The sequence below is a fragment of the Olea europaea genome, chromosome 8 (genome assembly GCF_002742605.1).
Source record: "Olea europaea var. sylvestris chromosome 8, O_europaea_v1, whole genome shotgun sequence".
NCBI classification, from domain to species: Eukaryota; Viridiplantae; Streptophyta; class Magnoliopsida; order Lamiales; family Oleaceae; genus Olea; species Olea europaea.
The window spans coordinates 15,142,993-15,161,617 of NC_036244.1; the positions used below are offsets into that span (position 1 = coordinate 15,142,993).

Below are 18,625 nucleotides of genomic sequence, written 5' to 3' on the forward strand. Positions count from 1 at the left end.
TCCCCCGCATTGAAAATACACATGCGGATGCACTCTCCAAACTTGCAAGTAGCAAGGACTTCGAACTTCTCACAGTAGTCCCAATAGAGTACCTCCTCATACCATCAACCGAGGCCTCCAATGTGATGTGGGTGGCCGGGACTCCTACCTGGATGCAGCCCATCGTAGCCTACCTAAAGGACCAGGACTTCCCACTAATAAGCATGAAGCTTACAAGCTAAGGAGGAGGTCAGCTCATTTCCTCTTCATTGATGATGTACTCTACAAGAGAAGCATCTCCTCTCTGCTCCTTGATACGTAGGAGGAGAAAAGACTATCTACATCTTAAGGGAAGTCTACGAGGGTGTTTGCGGCAACCACTCTAGAGGTCTATCTTTGGCAAAAAAAATTCTGAGACAGGGGTACTATTGGCCTACCTTGAAAAAGGACGCCCTCCAGTTTGTACGAAAATATGACAAATGCCAACAATTCTCTCCTATCCAAAGATAACCATTACAAGATTTGACCACGGTCTCCAGCCCCTGGCCTTTCTCGAAGTGGGGTGTGGACCTCATAGGTCCTCTAGCGAAAGGCAGAGGGGGCACGAGTTTTACAATTGTGGCCATTGATTACTTCACGAAGTGGGTTGAGGATGAATTACTGGCAAAAATCACAGAAGCAAACATTTCCAAGTTCTTGTGGAAAAACATTATATGCCGGTTCGAGATCCCTTACTCAATCATCTCGGACAATGGTAAACAACTCGACAACAAGAAGGTCAGAAGATGTGTGAAGACCTTGGCATCAAGAAGCACTTCTCCACACCTTACCACCCACAGAAAAATGGCCAGGTGGAGGCTTTGAACAAGAACATCAAACACGTCCTGAAAAAGAAGCTTGATGTGTCAAAAGGGACCAAGGTAGATGAGCTGCCACAAGTGCTTTGGGCAATTTGAACCACTACGAGGACCTCCACAGGGAAACACCTTTCCTCATGGCATACGGAACTAAGACGATGAGTCCCATTGAGGTCGGACTTCCATTTCCACGATGTCTACACTTCAGTGGAATAACAAACGACGAGCTTCTTAGGTGCGACCTCAACTTCATTGAAGAAAGAAGAGATGACGCCTAGCTGAAGCTCGCCATATATCAAAGAAAGATGACGAAGTACTTCAACTTAAATGTGAAGAAGAGGTCATTTCGAATCAACGACTTGGTCCTTAGGAGAGTCTTTCTCTCCTCCAAGGAACCAGGCACCGGTACTTTAGGCCCGAATTGGGAAGACCCGTATAGAATCAAGGAGAAGATCCGACCTGGGACATACTGGATTGACGACATGGACGACAAGGCACAACCCCGTCCATGGAACATTGAGTACCTCCAAATCTATTATCAATGAATGTACTACCTCGCTGGACGATCTTTCCCAGCTCATGTAACATTTTCATGATTCAATAAAATTGTCCATGATTGAATTCGAGTGTCGCACTACGTCATTACCTCGGAGGAGAGGTCAGCGTCCCACCTCGATTGAACTCCGAGAGGCACACCATTTACTTTCCTTTGGCGAGACTGAACACCATTGGGAGAAGACTCAACATGGCTGAACCATCTACCATATTGGGAAGCGTCGTCACCTCGAAGGAGAGGTCAGTGTCCCATCTCTTGACCACCTCGCCTGAACTCCGAGGCGCACGCCACTTGCCTCCATTTGGCGAGGCTGAACGCCACTGGAAAAAGTCTCAACATGGCTGAATCATCCATCATGTTGGGAAGCGTCGTCACCTCGGAGGAGAGGTCAACATCCCATCTCTGGGCCACCTCGCTTGAACTCCGAAGCGCACGTCACTTGCCTCCCTTTGGCGAGGCTGAACGCCGCTGGAAGAAGTCTCAATATGGGTGCACCATCCACCATGTTGGGAAGCATCGTCGCCTCGAAAAAGAGGTCTGCATCCCATCTTTGGGCCACCTCGCTTAAACTCCAAGGCTCACGCAACTTGCTTCCCTTTGGCGAGGCTGAAAGCCCAGGGGAGAAGCTTCAACGAGGATCGAACTTCTTTACCCATTGATTTACAAGGCTCAACCACTATGGGCTTCACGCAACTACCCTCTCAATCAGACCTAGCAATGTTCTCAGTTCAGCTGAAAGACGGTCCAGTCTTAAGATCTATTCAGGTCACAGTTATTAAGCTTGAGTACAATTTACTTGCTTAAGTCCAATATTAGTCATGGTTCGTGTGGCTTAAGTACAATTTACTTGCTTAAGTGATTGGAGTTGGGATATCAAGTCAAGGTTATTTAATTCTTCAATCAATCTTAAGTTCAATTAATTAACGAGGCCAATGCACTTGGAAGAAGAACAACATTGAATGAATCAATCAGTTACAAAAGGAGGGCCTCAGGCCAGTACATCGAAATTAACTGAAAAGTAAACTATCCTAAGCCTTGGATGATGGTGGAGGTGCCTCGGCAGTAGGAGCCTCCGCAGCCTGAGCATCAGAACTTCATTCTTCTGCCTCAGCTGCTTCATCCCCAACCGCTTCATCAGCTGGGGTCTAAGGCACTTCATCCACAAACTCCGACCTTAGCTGTGACAGGTCTTAATTTGGGTATAGTTCCTCAACCCTCTCCATCATTTCGACATAAGCATAATTTCTCCAATAGATGCTGAAGCCTTTGTACTCCTCATTGTTGTGGAAGTTGGCAATGTAGTCTTTAACTGCCTCCTCCCTCGCCACATTGGCCTCCTCCTTTTCCTTGGACAATTCATCCACATGCCACTTTATTTGGTTCTCCAAGAACTTGTAGGCGTCTTGGGCCCTAGCTAGCTGCAGATTGGTCTTCTCCAAGGCCTCAGCAGTCACCTTTTGGTGGTCATTGGAGACCTTCACTTTCTTGGTAAGGGAAGCCACCTCGCACTGGGACTCATAGAGCTCCTTCTTCAAGGCCTTGATATGAGCCAAAGTAGACTCCAGCTTGTCCACATCTTCAATTTTTTAGGCCCTCGCTTCCTCTGCCTCGGCCTTGGCCTTTTTCAGCTCCTCTGCGAGGGAGGTTACCTTCTTCTCCGAGGATTGGGTCCTCGTCAAAAAATCTATAAGGACCTCTCTGCATTCTAATCTGAGGCCAAAGGTCCTCACACTTTGACTCACAAGGGCCCTTGTCAAGTCCACCGCGTCGCAGGAAGAGGATTGCAACTACCACCGGTCCATCCAGAATTTGTAGAAGCTCTCAGTAGCGCTTCGAATCTCGGCTGGCAGAGCCTCAAACAACGCCGGGGCCGGACCTCCTCCCTCTCGAAAAGGAAGTTTGGAGATTTCCCTTGCACTCTTGCGGGCCTCTGCTTGGCAACTTCATCTTCTGCCTTCTCAGTCGCCTTTCTTGTATCAGCCTCCTCAGCCTCGACGCGCCGTACCATTTCAATCTTCACCGCCTTTAAGGCCGCTTCCAAGAGCTTTAGCTAAGGGGCTTCTTTTCCTTCATGGGACACAGAGGTCTTGAACTTCCCAGATGAGCTGGTGACGTGCACCAGCTTCTTCTTCTTTTGTTCCTCGAGGACCTTCTCCTTTTCCCGAGGCTCTTTGGCCTTCTCCGGCCTCTGGGGGGTCCCCTCCTTAATACCCTTGAAACTGCTATCTTTGGAGAGGCGCTCCACCCTCCCCCAGACCTCCTTGGCACCACTTGACCCCGGCTATAGGGGCTCACAGTCACATTTGATGTGGCCATGTCTGGGGCTGGGTACTCCCTCTTCTCGAACTTGTCTGCAAAGCATGTCAGTACATCAGCATCGGAACAAAAAGCAAGGAATACACAAGTATACAAGCCTCTTACCTTTGGAGGCCATCAATTCAAAGTCAATGAAGTAGCGGCTTCGGTCGATGAGGTGGTTGAAGTGCCGAAGTTTCAGAGGTCTCTTGTAAATGTCCTCTATCACTTCAAACTCCTCCTTGCTCAACTCGAACCTCGTACTACTATCTGCACAGCAAGCCTCAACAGTTAGAAAAAGAGAATTTTGAATACAGAATGTAAACTACTTCAGTTGGGAGACTCACGAGTTTCGTAGTGCTGGGTCGGTGCTGTGCAAGCCAAGGCTGTGTCCCTCACTACTGCCTGCCACCTGTCCCTCACCCAGAACCACGATTCCTTCCAACCCTTGATAGAAGAAGGCAGCCCCACCACAAATGGTGCGTGAGCCCCCCCAAGCAGTTAAGTAATACTACCCCCCTTGACTCCTTACCTATCACCCTAGGTTGGAACAGGGTCATGAAGACATGGAGAGGCATGTCCTCTCTAACTGACACTTCCTTCCACAGGAAGTACGAGCCAACCAATTGGTTTCACCCATTTGGCAAAACCTGGGTCGACGACAACATAAAGTTCCTCAGCACCACCTTAAAGAAGGGGTGCAAAGGAAGACGCATACCTGCCTTAAATAGGTATTCACTCACCACCATGCATCCGGGCCTCGAATAGCAGGCGCGCTCATGAGCCTCGAGCACCAACATTTCGACATAATGAGGTACACAGTACCTCTCCCTGATCTCCCCCAGACTCTTCAAGGTCATATGTGAAGTCACTCTGGACGCCCCCACTTCTCACTGTAATCTACTGGCTCCTCAGTCAGAGCATATTGCTCGACTCGGGTTCCCTCTGTGACTCGTCCCCTTGTCGAATGACGCAACAGTTACTAATTCCCTACCCGAGGTAGACTCGATATCAGAAAAGGATGAACTCAATACAAGGAATTTTCTATGAAAATACCTATGGAAAATGACTACGCAAACGGAGTAACGCTAAAAAATGGGAAGATTGACTGTTTGGACACTGAAAAACTTGAACTTTTGAAGAAGAAATCAGATTGCAAAGGTTGAAAATCTAGAAAAATGGGGGTCTCTCACCTTTTATAAAGGGTCAGGACGAACTCTAGCCATCTGATCAAACCCATGGAATCTGGACCCTTCATTCTAAATCAAATTCGAAGCGTAGAATTCAAACAATTTTTCAAACCTACGCTTCCGATTTAAGCGTATCTTCCACGCACCTCCCCAGACGCGTCTGCTTCTAGAAACTCCAGCTATACTCATAATTACGACTTTAATTCGACGACAGCAGACGCCTTAGAAGTTGAACGATCCAGCCACATTTTCTTGAAAATATGCGTAAAATATCAAATCATTGGCACAATTGCCGAAGAACAATCATTACCAATGAGCCTCAGAATTTAGCCTCCACAAGCCTCACAAGTTTGGTTTCTCAACCACCTCGGCTTCCTCATCAGAATTCAGCCAATCAAGTCTCGCAAGTTCAGAGAGGGTAACCAGGTTGCAGATTCTCTTGCTTCAGAAGGTTGGGATCACCAGCGCTACCAAGAATATGGACCACTTGACCTGCCTCGACAGATTAGGGCATTGGTACAAATCGACAGATATGGATTGCCCAGCTTTAGAGGTTTGTAGTTTAGGCAATCATTATTTCATTTTTCTTGTACAAGGAAGTAGTACTTCCTCATTTACTTTATTCGTTTTTAATATTTCATTTGTTGCACTGTTGCTTTTTGGAGGTCAGGTTTATGCCCCCCTCCTTCCCTGTACTTTTGATTTCTATGAAATAAACATGGTTGGGGAACCCTTAACCCCCATCGACCTTCCTTGGTGGACCCTAAAAAGTCATTAAGGATGTGTGGATGTCTTTATTAAAAAAAAAAAAAAAAATGTTCAGTTCCCCAACCACCTCGACTTCCTCATTACAATTCAGCTATCAAGCCTCGCAGGTTCGATTTTCCAACCACCTCAACTTCCTCATCATAATTCAGCCTCGACAAGTCTCGCAGGTTCGGTTCTCAAACCACCTCGGCTTCATCATTCTTCCACAACAGCACATTTCTAACTCCAACCATGATATAAATATCTATACTTGGACTTGGGGGACTATTGTTTGGGGTACAAAAATTTCAAAAATTTCTTTCAACTTAACTGGCTGGCTTTACTTCATCAAAGTCCTCGCATTACATAAATGACTATACTTGGACTTGGGAGACTATTGTTACGTGTTTGCACACTTGGGTAACCTATCGGGGCCCACAGCCAACTCATGCCGAACCACGTAGCACTCAAGCCGAGATGATTTGCATAGTCGAGGTCCACAGAAGCCTGGGCCCATATATACCGAGGCCCATCTATCATTTCCTCTTGAGGAGCTTTCGAAGCCATATGCCAAGGTCCTTTGAAGGTGGACGAGGCTCTGTTGGTTGAAGCTCTGTAGCCGAGATAGTAGCCTCCGAATCACAAAGCAGCATCTTCCATATACACTTCTCCCAAGAGACCTCTACACAAAGATCTTACTTGAATGATTGATAGAACGTTTGTCATGAGTGTAAATGTTAAGTCTTGTCACTAATAGAGGAGGCTCTGCCAATCAATAAATATATAGCAGGTTAGGTGCAGCTAATGCCTACAATTTGACATATAAATTAACCGGATGAGGCCACGTGTACCCCGAACCAAAGGTCATGATCTAACTTGTGACACTATCAATACACTCCCATGAGGCTAATGCAAGAATCAACACAAGAAACCATATTTTACTCAACTCTCTCTTTATTATTGTCTTACAACACAAACGAGTTCATACATATTTAGATATACATTTATAAACATCGATTGGTAATTATTGTACAATCGATCTACGAACTTCCCGTCGGATTCCAAACGTTTTCGTCCCGCGCTGTTGAGCTACTCTCAGGCCCTTGATCATCTGTTCTAGACCGTCCACGTGTCTTAGCGTGTTGGACTTTCTCTCACATGTGCGCGGGTGGATCCGGCATCTGTTGGAAACATTTTTTGGGTCAACAAAAACTAATACAAACGGAAGTTAATGCAATTATGTAAACTATTGTCTAAATTTTCCCTTTTGAGGAAAGTAATAAAGGCAACCATGTCAAATAATATATAAAACTAGGTGGCGTGCAGCTTTTGCCCTCATATAATATTGTTGGGGTCAAATCATGATTCTCTCTTAAATTGGTGCTACTAGATTTTTCTTTTTTTTTTTTCTTCTTTCAGAAAACCATGTTTAAATGAAACACGCTTTTATAAGTTGTGCATTTTTTTCTGGATGCTGACACGTGTTGCTCTCTTGGATGTTGGATGATCATGGATCTAGAAAGATCCTGGGCTTTCTTGTGACGATTCACTTTCTAAGGGCTTTGTCTCTTGGATTCTGTAATTCGAACGATTCACTCATTGGCTATAGGGTTTGAGAGAAAAGTGAGAGAAAATGAGATGATTCTTCATTCGTGTTTTTCTACTTTAAATTAGAGATTTTAAGTTGAGAGTGATTCAATAATCCTTCGTCTGTGTAATATTTTGTGTGAATATTTGATAATCTGTGTGATTCTGACTTTGTTCGAAGGATTTTGGTAGATTCCTTAGTGGATCTTGAGAGACATCACTGTAATTTTGAGAGATAAGTTCTTATTCTTCATCTCTCTGAACTTTTGTAATTCTTGTTGTCATTTTTGGATGTTCTTAGTGCAACCGAGCATAATCATTTTATTGTATGCTCAACAGTAGATGTAGGTGTTAGAAGTGGTCACCGAACCTTCGGGGTTATGGCCGAAATGATTCTTTGGTGTCCAATTTTAATTTTCTACAGTTTATTTTGCTTGGTCGAGTTATTTTCGTTCCTTGACACTTATATCGTGTGATCCTGGCTTTTCAGATCAGCACTAGACTGAGGAACAAGATACCCTGATCTTTGTGGAAAGAGGCAGATCTTGAAGTTCTTCAGATTATTTTTGAGCAAAATTACAAATTCGAGTTTATGTAAACTCGCTTTGTGAGATCTTCAACTTTTGAGAAATTTACTATTTAAAAGTTAGGGTTTTTTTACTTTTTCCTTGATTCACCGTACACCATTAAAACCCCTTGAGACTAGTCTTTATCTCAAGGCTCCTACAAGGCCTCTGGAATCTAAGATAAATCAAGTACGGGTGTGTACTTAGAGAATCTTGCTGGAGAAATCAATGAAACATAGTTAATTGATCTGTATTGTTTTCTTTAAGTAATTTTGCTCGTACACTTCATAAATTGCTTGAACTAAGTAAATCTTGTATTACCGTGTGTATTACTATGATTTTATTTGTGTCACCAACTTGAATACTTGTTTTGTACCTATACTGTGTTGGTATTTGTACATCATTTGCTTGCTAATATGGCTACTGCTAAATTTGAAGTGGGTTAATTTGATGGTAAAATTGATTTCAATATGTGGAGCTAAAAAAATGTGTCATTTTATTGTGAATGAGATGTGTGAAAACTCTGGATGATACTTGGCCTACTGATTTTCCCCCTGTTGCAAAAGTTGAACTTGAAGAAGTTGCTAGGAGTACCATATTTTTATACTTAATTGAAAATGTGACTAGAGAAATTGGAGAAACTTAAACTATTGTAGATCTTTAGGCCAAATATGGGACTAAGACTACTCCAAATAAATGTTTTCTTTTAAAACAATTCTTCTCTTTTAAAATGAACCCTTCTGTTGACCTGAATGAGAATTTGAACAGATTTACTTAACTTACCCAAGACTTGGCCAACTGTGATGAAAAGCTTTCAAAAGATCAGTTGACTGTAGTCTTGTTAAATTCCATAAGTGACAGATATAAGGACATTAAGGTTGTCCTAAAATATGGGAGAGATGACCTCAGCAGTAACATTATAATAAATGCCTTAAGAAATAAGGCACAAGAGATTAAGGCTGAGTCAAGTAACAGTCACACAGGGGTAAACTTGCTGTCTAAGGGTAAAACTTAGAGTAATGTTCAGACCTACTATGATAAAACCAAGAGTGAAAATGGTCTAGTTTTAGTTAGTGATGAAAAGAAGTTAAGTGATGAATGGATACTTGACTCAAGGTGTTCTTTTCATATGTGTCCAAATAAAACTATTTTATTGATTTTGAAAAAATCAGGCAGGTTATAATAGGCAATAACTTTGCTGCAAAGTCAGTGGCATAGGGACTGTTAAACTATTATCGGATAATGGAAATATTTTGTTTCTAAATGAAACTAGATATGTCCCAGATTTGAAAAGGAACTTAATGTCCTTAGACATGTTAGATGATATGGAATTTAACATAAATATGGGGAAAGGACATATTAAATTCTTAGGGGAGATAAAGTGATTATTTCTGGCCCAAAGAGAACATGGGTTGTATTCCTTGAATGCTAAACCTTTGTTGGGTCTAACTGCTTATGCTGTATCTGAAAATTTTGCTTTGGCAAAGTTATGGTATGAAATACTTGTCACATTGGTAAAAAGAGTTTAAATTCCTTGCAATCTAAAGGAGTGTTTGGAAAAATAAATCTTAATGATTTTGGTTCTTGTGAACAATGTATTATAGAAAAACAAGTTAAACTTCATTTTCCAACTAGAATCCACAAATCTAAACAAAAACTTGAATATTTGCATGCTGATTTGTGGGCCCTGCTACTATGTCTATCCTATCTGATTTTAGATACTTTCTGTTGATAATTGATGATTTTTCAAGAAAATTTTGGATATTTTTGTTGAAGTCTAAAGATGAGATATTCTCTATTTTTAAGGATTGGAAAATTCAAGCTGAAAATCAAATTGATCTTAAAATAAAAGTGCTAAGAACTTATATGGCCTGGAATTTTACAATCAAGAATTTAATAATTTCTGTAAAGAGCATGGCATTTTGAGACATAGAACAGTTACAGATACACACACACCACTACAGCATGGAATAGCTGAAAGAATGAACAAGACCTTGTTAAATATGGTAAGACGTATGCTGTTGAATTCTGGTTTACCTAAAATGTTTTGAGGTGAGGCAGTTAAGACTGCAGGTTATTTGATTAACATGAGTCCTAAAAGTGCTTTGAATTTTGCTATTCCTAAAATTGTGTGGTCTAATAATTCTGTGAATTATTCTTATTTGAAAGTCTTTGGTTATGCTGCTTATGCTCATTAAAATATTGGAAAGTTAGAACCCAGATCTCTTAAATGTGTTTTCTTAGGATATGATGAACATGTTAAAGGGTACAGACTGTGGGTTAACTCTGAAAGGGGATACAGGGTCATAATTAGGAAAGATCTTATTTTCAATTAATCCTTAATGCCTAGCCTTGAAGGAAAAGAGAATGTTTTAACTAAAAATGATGATCAAATTGAGGTGGAGTCCTCTAGTAATAACAAGAATAGTTCTGAGCTTACTGCTGGGAATTTTCAACATAAAGAAATTATTATTTTGCATGAAACTGAAACTGAAACTGAACAGGAATATGATCATGTTGAACTTTCTGATCATGCAATTCTTCCCCTTGATGAGTACCAACTCACAAGAGATAGGGAGAGAAGACAAATCAGTCCACCTTCTAGATTTGACAGTGATAACTTTGTTTCCTTATTTACTTATCAAGAAATTTCTGAAAGTGAACCTGACTCCTTTGATAATGCCATAAATTGTAAAGATAGGGAAAATTGGAAAGTTGCCATGCAAGAAGAAATGGCCTCACTTCTTAGAAAAAAAAACTTGAGAACTTGTAGAGAAACCTAAAGGGCAGAAACTTATATATTTTAAGTAGATCTATAAAATAAAATAGGGAGAAGGTAATAGTAATAATATAAGATATAAGGCTAAGCTTGTTGCAAAAGGCTTCACTCAGAAAGAAGGGATTGATTGTAATGAAATTTTTTCCCCTATTGTGAAATATACCTCCATTAGATGTTTACAGGCCATTGTTGCTCAATTTAAATGGGAGCTCGATTGTTTAGATGTTAAAACTGCATTTTTGTATGGTGAAATTGATGGAGTAATCTACATGAAAAAGCATTTTGGCTTTAAAAAGGGTAATCCTGATAAAATTGTGTGTTTATTAAAAAACTATTTGTATGGCCTAAAGCAAGCCCCTAGATAATGGTACAAAAGGTTTGATGCTTTTGTTTTGAAATTAGGCAAATTAGGCGCTTTTGTTTTGAAATTAGGCTTCAAAAGAAGTCAATATGATACCTTTCTAAATTGTAAAGGAAATGGAGGTAAAAATGCTGTATATTTGGTGCTTTATGTAGATGATATGTTGCTTGCTAGTTCAAATAAAATTGAAATTGATAATATCAAGAAAATGTTGAAATCTGAGTTTGAAATGAAAGATTTAGGGCCCGCTAAAAGGAATTTGGGCATGCATATTGTTTGAGATAATGCCAATGAAGAGAATAATGTGGTGGTTAGATGAAGAGTGGATGCTTGTTTGATTGATTGTGCTCGTGTGAAGGTGGATTGGGGGGAAAATGGGAGTGTTCGTGTGAAATGTGAAGTGGGGGAAGATATGGGGTGGGTTTTGCAAGTGACGGGTTTAAAACTCGTCACATATACACCATGCAGCCGCATGTTGTAGTTGAGGCCCCCTTTTGTTGTTTCGGTAGGGGTCCATGCGACCGCATGGACCCCTTGTCCATGCGGCCTCATGGACAAAGCAAACTTTTTTTTTTTAATATAACTAAGGCAAACTTACAATTATAACCCCAAACACAACTTGAAATTTAAAAATCCCCCGAAATTGATTTTCAATTTCAAAATTGACTCGACTCGCCATATTCCGAAAAATAAAAAAAAAATTAACTTGAAAGGGAATATGCTTATCGAAAACTTGGCACCAAAACCAATTCTTTACAAAAAATTTTGAAAAGCATCTCGAAAAATAAAATAAAACGAACGACTTTGAACCTCGAAATGCATTACTTCACACTCAAACGCCCAAAACACTTTATTTAGCCCCGACTCATGCAACTATAAGTGTGTAGTGCCTAGACTATCATGCGTGAATGATCGATGACCTAGTAAAACATACGAAATTTAAACAAATTTCTAAACTAATGCAATAAGATAAATTGAAGGATACAGTGGGTTGCCTCCCACCCAGCGCTAGTTTATAGCCGATAGCTCGACTTTCCTGTGTCTTCTTCACGTAGGGTTGCTGAATTGCATAGTGGACTTCTGCTTAGGGAAGTTACAGCCCCATTAATGTTTTAGTCTTTGCCCATTAATGATGAATGTGCCTTTGGTCTCGTGACTCACTTCAATAGCCCCATATTACATCACCTTAGTTATGGTATAGGGACCCGACCACCTTGTTCTTAGCTTTCCTGGGAAGAGTTTGAGTCTAGAATTGTACAATAACACTTTCTGGCCAACTTCAAACTCTCGCCTCTGAATGTTTAAATCATGTCATCTCTTGGTGCGTTCCTTGATCAACTTTGAGTTCTCGTAAGCTTCCATTCTCAATTCATCCAATTCATTAAGTTGCAGCAGTCGTTTTTCACCAGTAGCCTTGAGATCCATATTCAACTGTTTCATAACCCAATATGCTCAGTGCTCCAACTCCAATGGTAGATGACACGCTTTCCCAAAAACTAGGCCGTATGGAGACATTCATATTGGTGTCTTAAACGCTGTTCTGTAAGCCCACAGTGCATCGTCCAACTTCTTAGACCAATCTTTTCGGGATGAGTTCACTGTAACTTCCAGTATTATCTTTAACTGCCTGTTCGAAACTTCAACTTACCCATTGGTTTGTGGATGATATGGAGTTGCTACTTTATGTTTCACCCCATATTTTTTCAACGGCTGCTCTAGTTGACGATTTATGAAGTGTTTGCATCCATCACTTATTATCGCCCTCGGTGTACCATATCTTGTAAATATGTACTTCTTCAAGAACTCTATTACCACTTTTGTGTCGTTGGTAGGTAATGCAACAGCTTCCACCCACTTAGAGACATAGTCAACGGCCACCAAGATATATTGATTTGAGTACGATGGGGAAAAAGGTCCCATGAAGTCTATTCCCCATACATCAAATATTTCAACCTCCAAGATGTAGTTTAGTGGCATCTCATTTCTTCTTGAGATATTTTCGATTCGTTGGCATCTATCGCATCTCTTCACATACTCGAATGTGTCTCTGAATAAAGTAGGCAGTAGAAACCCGACTGTAGGATCTTTGCAGCAGTCTTTGAAGCTCCAAAATACCCAGCATATGCAGAAGAGTGACAATGCTCTAGAATCTCCAGTACTTCATCTTCAGGAATGCATCTTCTGACTATCTGATCTGCTCCTCTTCTGTAGAGAATGGGATCCTCCCAAAAGTAATACTTCAGCTCTGCGGAGAACTTCTTTCTTTGATGGCTAGAATACTCGGGTGGAGGAATGGACTTAGCAAGGTAGTTAAAAATATCGACGTACCATGGGACTTTTTCTACTCCAAAAATTTGCTCATCTGGAAAGATTTCATTGATGTCAACTGATATCTCAGGTTCATCCCGTTCCAATCTTGATAGGTGATCAGCTACCACATTTTCACTGCCCTTCTTATCCTTGATCTCAATATCGAACTCTTGCAACAACAATATCCAGCGGATCAATCTCGACTTTTCTTTGTCATAAGGTACTTCATAGCGGTATGATCTATGTAGATGATGACCTTAGGCCCAACAAGATACGATCTAAACTTGTCGAATGCATAAACCACAGCTAACAATTCCTTCTCGATTGTCGCATAGTTGATTTGGCCGTCGTTCAAAGTTCTACTTGCATAGTATATCACATGAAAGATTTTATTCTTTCTTTGTCCCAATACCGCACCAACTGCATGATCACTCGCATCGCACATTAGCTCAAAGGGCAAATCCTAATCAGGTGACACAATCACAGGCGCTGTTGTTAGTTTTTGCTTCAAAGTATTGAACGCTATCAAACATTCCTCATTAAACTCAAAAGATACCTCTTTCATTAGCAAGTTGCATAGAGGCTTGGTAATTTTGGAGAAGTCCTTTATAAACCTCCTGTAAAACCTTACATGCCCAAGGAAACTTCGAACTCCATATACTAATGTAGGTGGTGGTAGTTTCTCAATAACCTGAATTTTTGCCTTATCCATCTCTATCCCCTTTGCCAATACTCTATGTCCAAAGACTATTCCCTCTTGAACCATGAAATGACATTTCTCCCAATTCAATACTAAGTTCGTTTCTCTGCATCTTTGCAAAACCAAGTTTAAGTGTTCCAAACACTCATCAAATGAGGTCCCAAAGACCGAGAAGTCATCCATAAAGATTTCAATGAATTTCTCCACCATATCTGAGAAAATTGCTATCATGCATCGCTGAAATGTGGCAAGAGCATTATAAAGTCCAAATGGCATTCTTTGGTATGCAAAGGTACCATAAAGGCATGTGAAGGTGGTCTTCTCCTGATCATCCAGTGCCACTGGTATCTGATTATAACCCAAATACCCATCCAGAATACAGTAGTTGGAATGGCCTGCCAATCTCTCCAACATGTGATCTATAAACGGAAGAGGGAAGTGATCTTTCCTTGTAGCGGTATTTAGTTTGTGGTAATCAATGCAAACTCTCCACCCTGTTACCGTCCTTGTCTGGATCAACTCATTCTTTTCATTTTGAACCACTGTAATTCCTCCTTTCTTGGGCACAACTTGCACTGGACTAGTCCATTTACTATCTGACATCGGGTAGATTATTCCAGCATCCAGAAGTTTGATCACCTCAGCTCTTACCACCTCCTTCATGTTTGGGTTTAGCCTCCTTTGACTTTCAACTGTTGGTCGAAAATTCTCCTCCATGAGAATTTTATGCATATATAAGAAAGGGCTGATCCCTTTGATATCTGCTATGGTCCACCCAATTGCTTGCTTGTTATCTCTAAGCACCCTAAGTAGTTTTTCCTCCTCCACTTCACTAACCATGTTTGAAATTATCACTGGAAGTGTATTAGACTCCCCCAAATATGCATATCTTAGGTGTGGGGGCAGCTGCTTAAGTTCCAACTTTGGTGGCTTCATAATAGATGGCTATGATTTATCAGGCCCTATCCCAAGCTCCTCAAAGTATCGTTTCCGTGTGTAAGGTGGGTTGGACTCCAAAAATCTTGCACACATTTCTATGTCCACAGAATCAGATTTTGTGGATTGAGAATGTGCAATGTAGGCCTCCAATGCATCTGATGGATTTTGCAGTGTAAACGGCTTTTCAATCATTTTATCGATCATGTCAACCCTGAAACAGCTGTCAGTCTCTATTGGTAGTTTCATAGCCTTGAAGACATTGAATGAAACATGTTCTCCTCCCAATCTCAGTATCAACTGCCCATTCTGAACATCGATCAAAGCTCTGCCTGTGGCCAAGAATGGTCTGCCCAGTATTAAAGGAACATCTTTATCTCCTTCCATATCTAGAATAAGAAAATCTGCTGGGAATATAAACTTCTCCACTTTAACTAATACGTCTTCAATTATTCTTCGTGGATGTGTCAATGATCTGTCAGCCAGCTGTAAGGTCACCGTGGTAGCTTTAGCTTCTCCCAATCCCAATTTCCTGAAAACTGACAATGACATTAAGTTAATACTTGCACCAAGATCACATAAAGCTTTATCAAAATAAACTTCACCAATGGTACAAGGGACAGTGAAACTCCCTGGATCTTTCAATTCTGGCGGGAGCTTTCTCCGAATCCTGGCACTGCACTCCTCTGTTAGCATAACTGTCTCGTGATCTCCTAGCTTCCTTTTGTTTGATAGGATGTCCTTCAGGAATTTTGCATAGCTAGGCATCTGAACCAGTGCTTCAGCGAATGGGATGTTGATATGGAGCTTCTTAAAGACTTCGAGAAACTTCTTGTATTGCTGCTCCATCTTTTGCTTCTTCAGCCTCTGTGGAAACGGTATGGGTGGCTCATATGGGTTCACAATTGCAGTCTCTTTATCCCTTGAGTTTTCTTTATTTGCACTCGGTGTTGGCTCTTTTGTCTGCTCTTCTTGCTCTAAAGTCTCTTCTACTTCAGGAGACATCTCTTCTCTGTTTGCCTCGGGGTCATTCACTTGTCTCTCAGGTAATTGCACTCCATTTCTCGTTGTTATAGCCTGTGCATGCTCTTTTGGATTGACTTCTGTGTTACTTGGCAAGCTACTTGGTGCTCTACCTGTTAATGTAATTGCCATCTATCCCATTTGAGTTTTCAAATTCTTGATGGCTGCATTCTAGTCCTGAAGAGTGGCTTCTGTCTTCTTCATGAATTGGTTGTTCGCCTCCATATATTGGTTGGTCTGTTCCATGAATTTGCCAAACATTTCTTCCAATTGAGGCTTCTTCTCTTATTGTTGATATTGCTCCTGTGGCCTATTCTGATTTTGGTTGCTCCAAGAAAAGTTGGGTGCTTTTTCCAGCTTGGGTTGTAGGTCTCTCTGTATGTGTTATTCTGCTGGCGTTGTCCCCATTGAGCAAAATCTGCTTGCTCTTTTTCTTGTGCCAAAATTGGACATTTCGCTATCACATGCTCAGCTCCACATTCCTCACAAGTTGCCTTCTTTGTCTGAGCTGCGTTAGCTGACTGAGTCATGTTTTCCACCTTGTGAAATAAGGAATCAATTTTAGCGGATAACGCTGAATATACATCCACTTCATAAACTCCTGGTGTCTTCTTTGGTACTGCTCGTTCCATGGTCCACATTGCTGAGGTCGTAGCCATTGTCTCATATAACTTCAATGCTTCGTCAATTGTTTTCGTGGACAATGACCCATTAGCCGAAGAGTCGACCATGCTCTTGAAAGCTGGAAGTAGCCCCGCATAGAAATATTGGACCTGAAGTCCCTTGCTAATCCCGTGGTGTGGACACTTCCTTAGTAGATTTTTGAATCTGTTCCAAGCCTCATCGAAATTCTTAGATTCACCTTGCTTGAAGATAGATATGTCGTGCTTTAGCTTTGCTATCTTGGCCGGTGGGAAGAACTTAGTACAGAACTTTTGAGCTAAGTCATTCCAGGTAGTAATGCTGACTATCTGCTGAGAATCAAGTCATTCAATCACTTTGTCCCGCAAAATATGTGGAAACAGTCTTAATCTTATGGCGTCGTCAAAGACTCCTTGATATTTGAAGTGCTGGCACATCTCTAAGAAACGTGAGATATGCGTGTGCGGATTCTCTTCAATTCTTTCATAAAACTGATGTCCGTTCTGGAATAGTTGTATCACATTTGTCTTCAACTGGAAACTTGGCTGCCCGACCAGTGTATATACAATGCTGGACTGGCTTTGAATGATTTAAGGGGTCATGAACTCTCCAACGAGCATGTTTCCTTCATCTTCTTCCCCTCTTTCATTGGCTTGTACAACATGATTGTGTTGTACATTTTCCATCTGATTTCTCGCTGCTCTATTTTCTCTCTGCCTTCTTCTTAAACTTCGTTCGATCTCTGGATCGGCTGAGAGTAGATCTCCTTCAACAGATCTTGGCATGCACTTCTGCAAGAGAATCCAATTTAAACACTTAAATAACTAAAATAAGCACTTAAGTAATAAAACTAAATAAGCAATAAAATAAAATGAACTAAAATAAAATTAACAATAAAAAGTTCGAATTAGTGCTACATTGAATAAAATTAAATGAATACTCAATCCCCGGCAACGGCGCCAAAAACTTGTTCATGAAATAATTCTTTCGATTTAAAACTACCGCAAGTGTACGGATCGTGACAAGTAATAAAGTGGATTTTTTAAAAGTACGAATATCGTCCCACAGAGATTGAATAGTTCAATTCTATATAATCTAGCCTTAACCGAGTCTAACTGAGTGAAAATATGGTCCAAATGTAAAATGCCCTAATTTCAATTAAAAACCCTAATTTCTCAATTAGGAACCCTAATCTCAAAATTTCTCTAATTAAACAACTCAAACACTCAAGTAAATGAAATTATGCAAATTCAAAAGCTAATTTATGGAAATGAATCAAAATAAAGTCACTAGGATCACGAATCCCCAATTGAAACTATAAAAAACCCTAATGTCATAAAATCAATGACCTGATGGAAGTTTGCCAATTCAACGTTCCTAAATCTATCCAACATATTCTCTCGATATATATTAGACCTATTCTTGCACAGCACCAGCCTATATCTCTATGGATGATGCAAATATACAAGAATGCATGTGGTTTTGTGAACAATTAGAGAATTGCATAAAGCATAGGGATATATCTCTATCCCCTATCGGACCCTATGTTGATTTACACCTTATCGAACCTATTCCACTTCTCTCGAATGTAAGAAATAAGTCATAAACACTCACACAATCATTGGCCACTAATTGCGAAAGAAAATCAATGCATATAAACAAATCAAATTGCCCAAACGAGTTTTTATATTAAAATCATGAAATATGGAATTAAAATAACAAAAAATGGTTCATCGATCACCTAGTGAATTGAAAACCGAGCTAAGAATATTCATAATTATATAATAAAAACCGAAATTAATAAATTGAAAGAATAGCACCCGTATGAAAATTTCTTGAAATCTTGAATAAAGTCTTGAAAATCCGCTTGAATTCTTGTGGAATCGGCTTCAAGATCGCATTTCTTGCCTCCAAAAGTTGTAATTTTCTTCTTCTTGAACGTTCTCTCCTATTTCTGATGTATTTTGACTTTTATATCATGTCCTTACGGAATCCCGAAAGAGTTTCAATAAAAAACGCAAGTTAAGAATTTTTTTTATTTTTTATAGCCATGCGGCCGCATGGTGTTAAACCATGCGACTGCATGGTTCAAGTGAA

The 18,625-nt window shown here is 40.5% G+C and overlaps 2 protein-coding genes across 2 annotated transcripts; both read right to left on the bottom strand.

The window, feature by feature from the left end:
- Positions 1 to 12,319: 12,319 nt before the first annotated feature.
- Positions 12,320 to 13,939, bottom strand: LOC111398340. Its single transcript, XM_023025257.1, has 5 exons — positions 13,759 to 13,939; positions 13,198 to 13,483; positions 12,953 to 13,122; positions 12,566 to 12,761; positions 12,320 to 12,413 (listed from the first exon to the last, which is right to left on the bottom strand). The coding sequence occupies exons 1-5, from the start codon at positions 13,937 to 13,939 to the stop codon at positions 12,320 to 12,322; spliced, it is 927 nt and encodes a 308-aa protein (XP_022881025.1).
- Positions 13,940 to 14,872: 933 nt separating this feature from the next.
- Positions 14,873 to 17,922, bottom strand: LOC111398341. Its single transcript, XM_023025259.1, has 9 exons — positions 17,878 to 17,922; positions 17,206 to 17,319; positions 17,021 to 17,107; positions 16,749 to 16,857; positions 16,543 to 16,628; positions 16,188 to 16,425; positions 15,638 to 15,999; positions 15,493 to 15,584; positions 14,873 to 15,395 (listed from the first exon to the last, which is right to left on the bottom strand). The coding sequence occupies exons 1-9, from the start codon at positions 17,920 to 17,922 to the stop codon at positions 14,873 to 14,875; spliced, it is 1,656 nt and encodes a 551-aa protein (XP_022881027.1).
- Positions 17,923 to 18,625: the final 703 nt, after the last annotated feature.

Bases quoted from the DNA above. Each gene is read 5' to 3' on its own strand.
- LOC111398341 (XM_023025259.1), bottom strand. From the start codon at position 17,922: ATGTTGGATAGATTTAGGAACGTTGAATTGGCAAACTTCCATCAG. The intron at 16,426-16,542 runs GCTACGACCTCA...TTATTTCACAAG, and splicing joins TGAAGTTATATGAGACAATG to GTGGAAAACATGACTCAGTC. The intron at 15,396-15,492 runs GTTTCACTGTCC...GTCAGTTTTCAG, and splicing joins AGAATTGAAAGATCCAGGGA to GAAATTGGGATTGGGAGAAG.
- LOC111398340 (XM_023025257.1), bottom strand. From the start codon at position 13,939: ATGGATAAGGCAAAAATTCAGGTTATTGAGAAACTACCACCACCTACA. The intron at 12,762-12,952 runs GTATGTGAAGAG...AGTGGGTGGAAG, and splicing joins TTATTCAGAGACACATTCGA to CTGTTGCATTACCTACCAAC. The intron at 12,414-12,565 runs GTAAGTTGAAGT...CATACGGCCTAG, and splicing joins TATCATCCACAAACCAATGG to TTTTTGGGAAAGCGTGTCAT.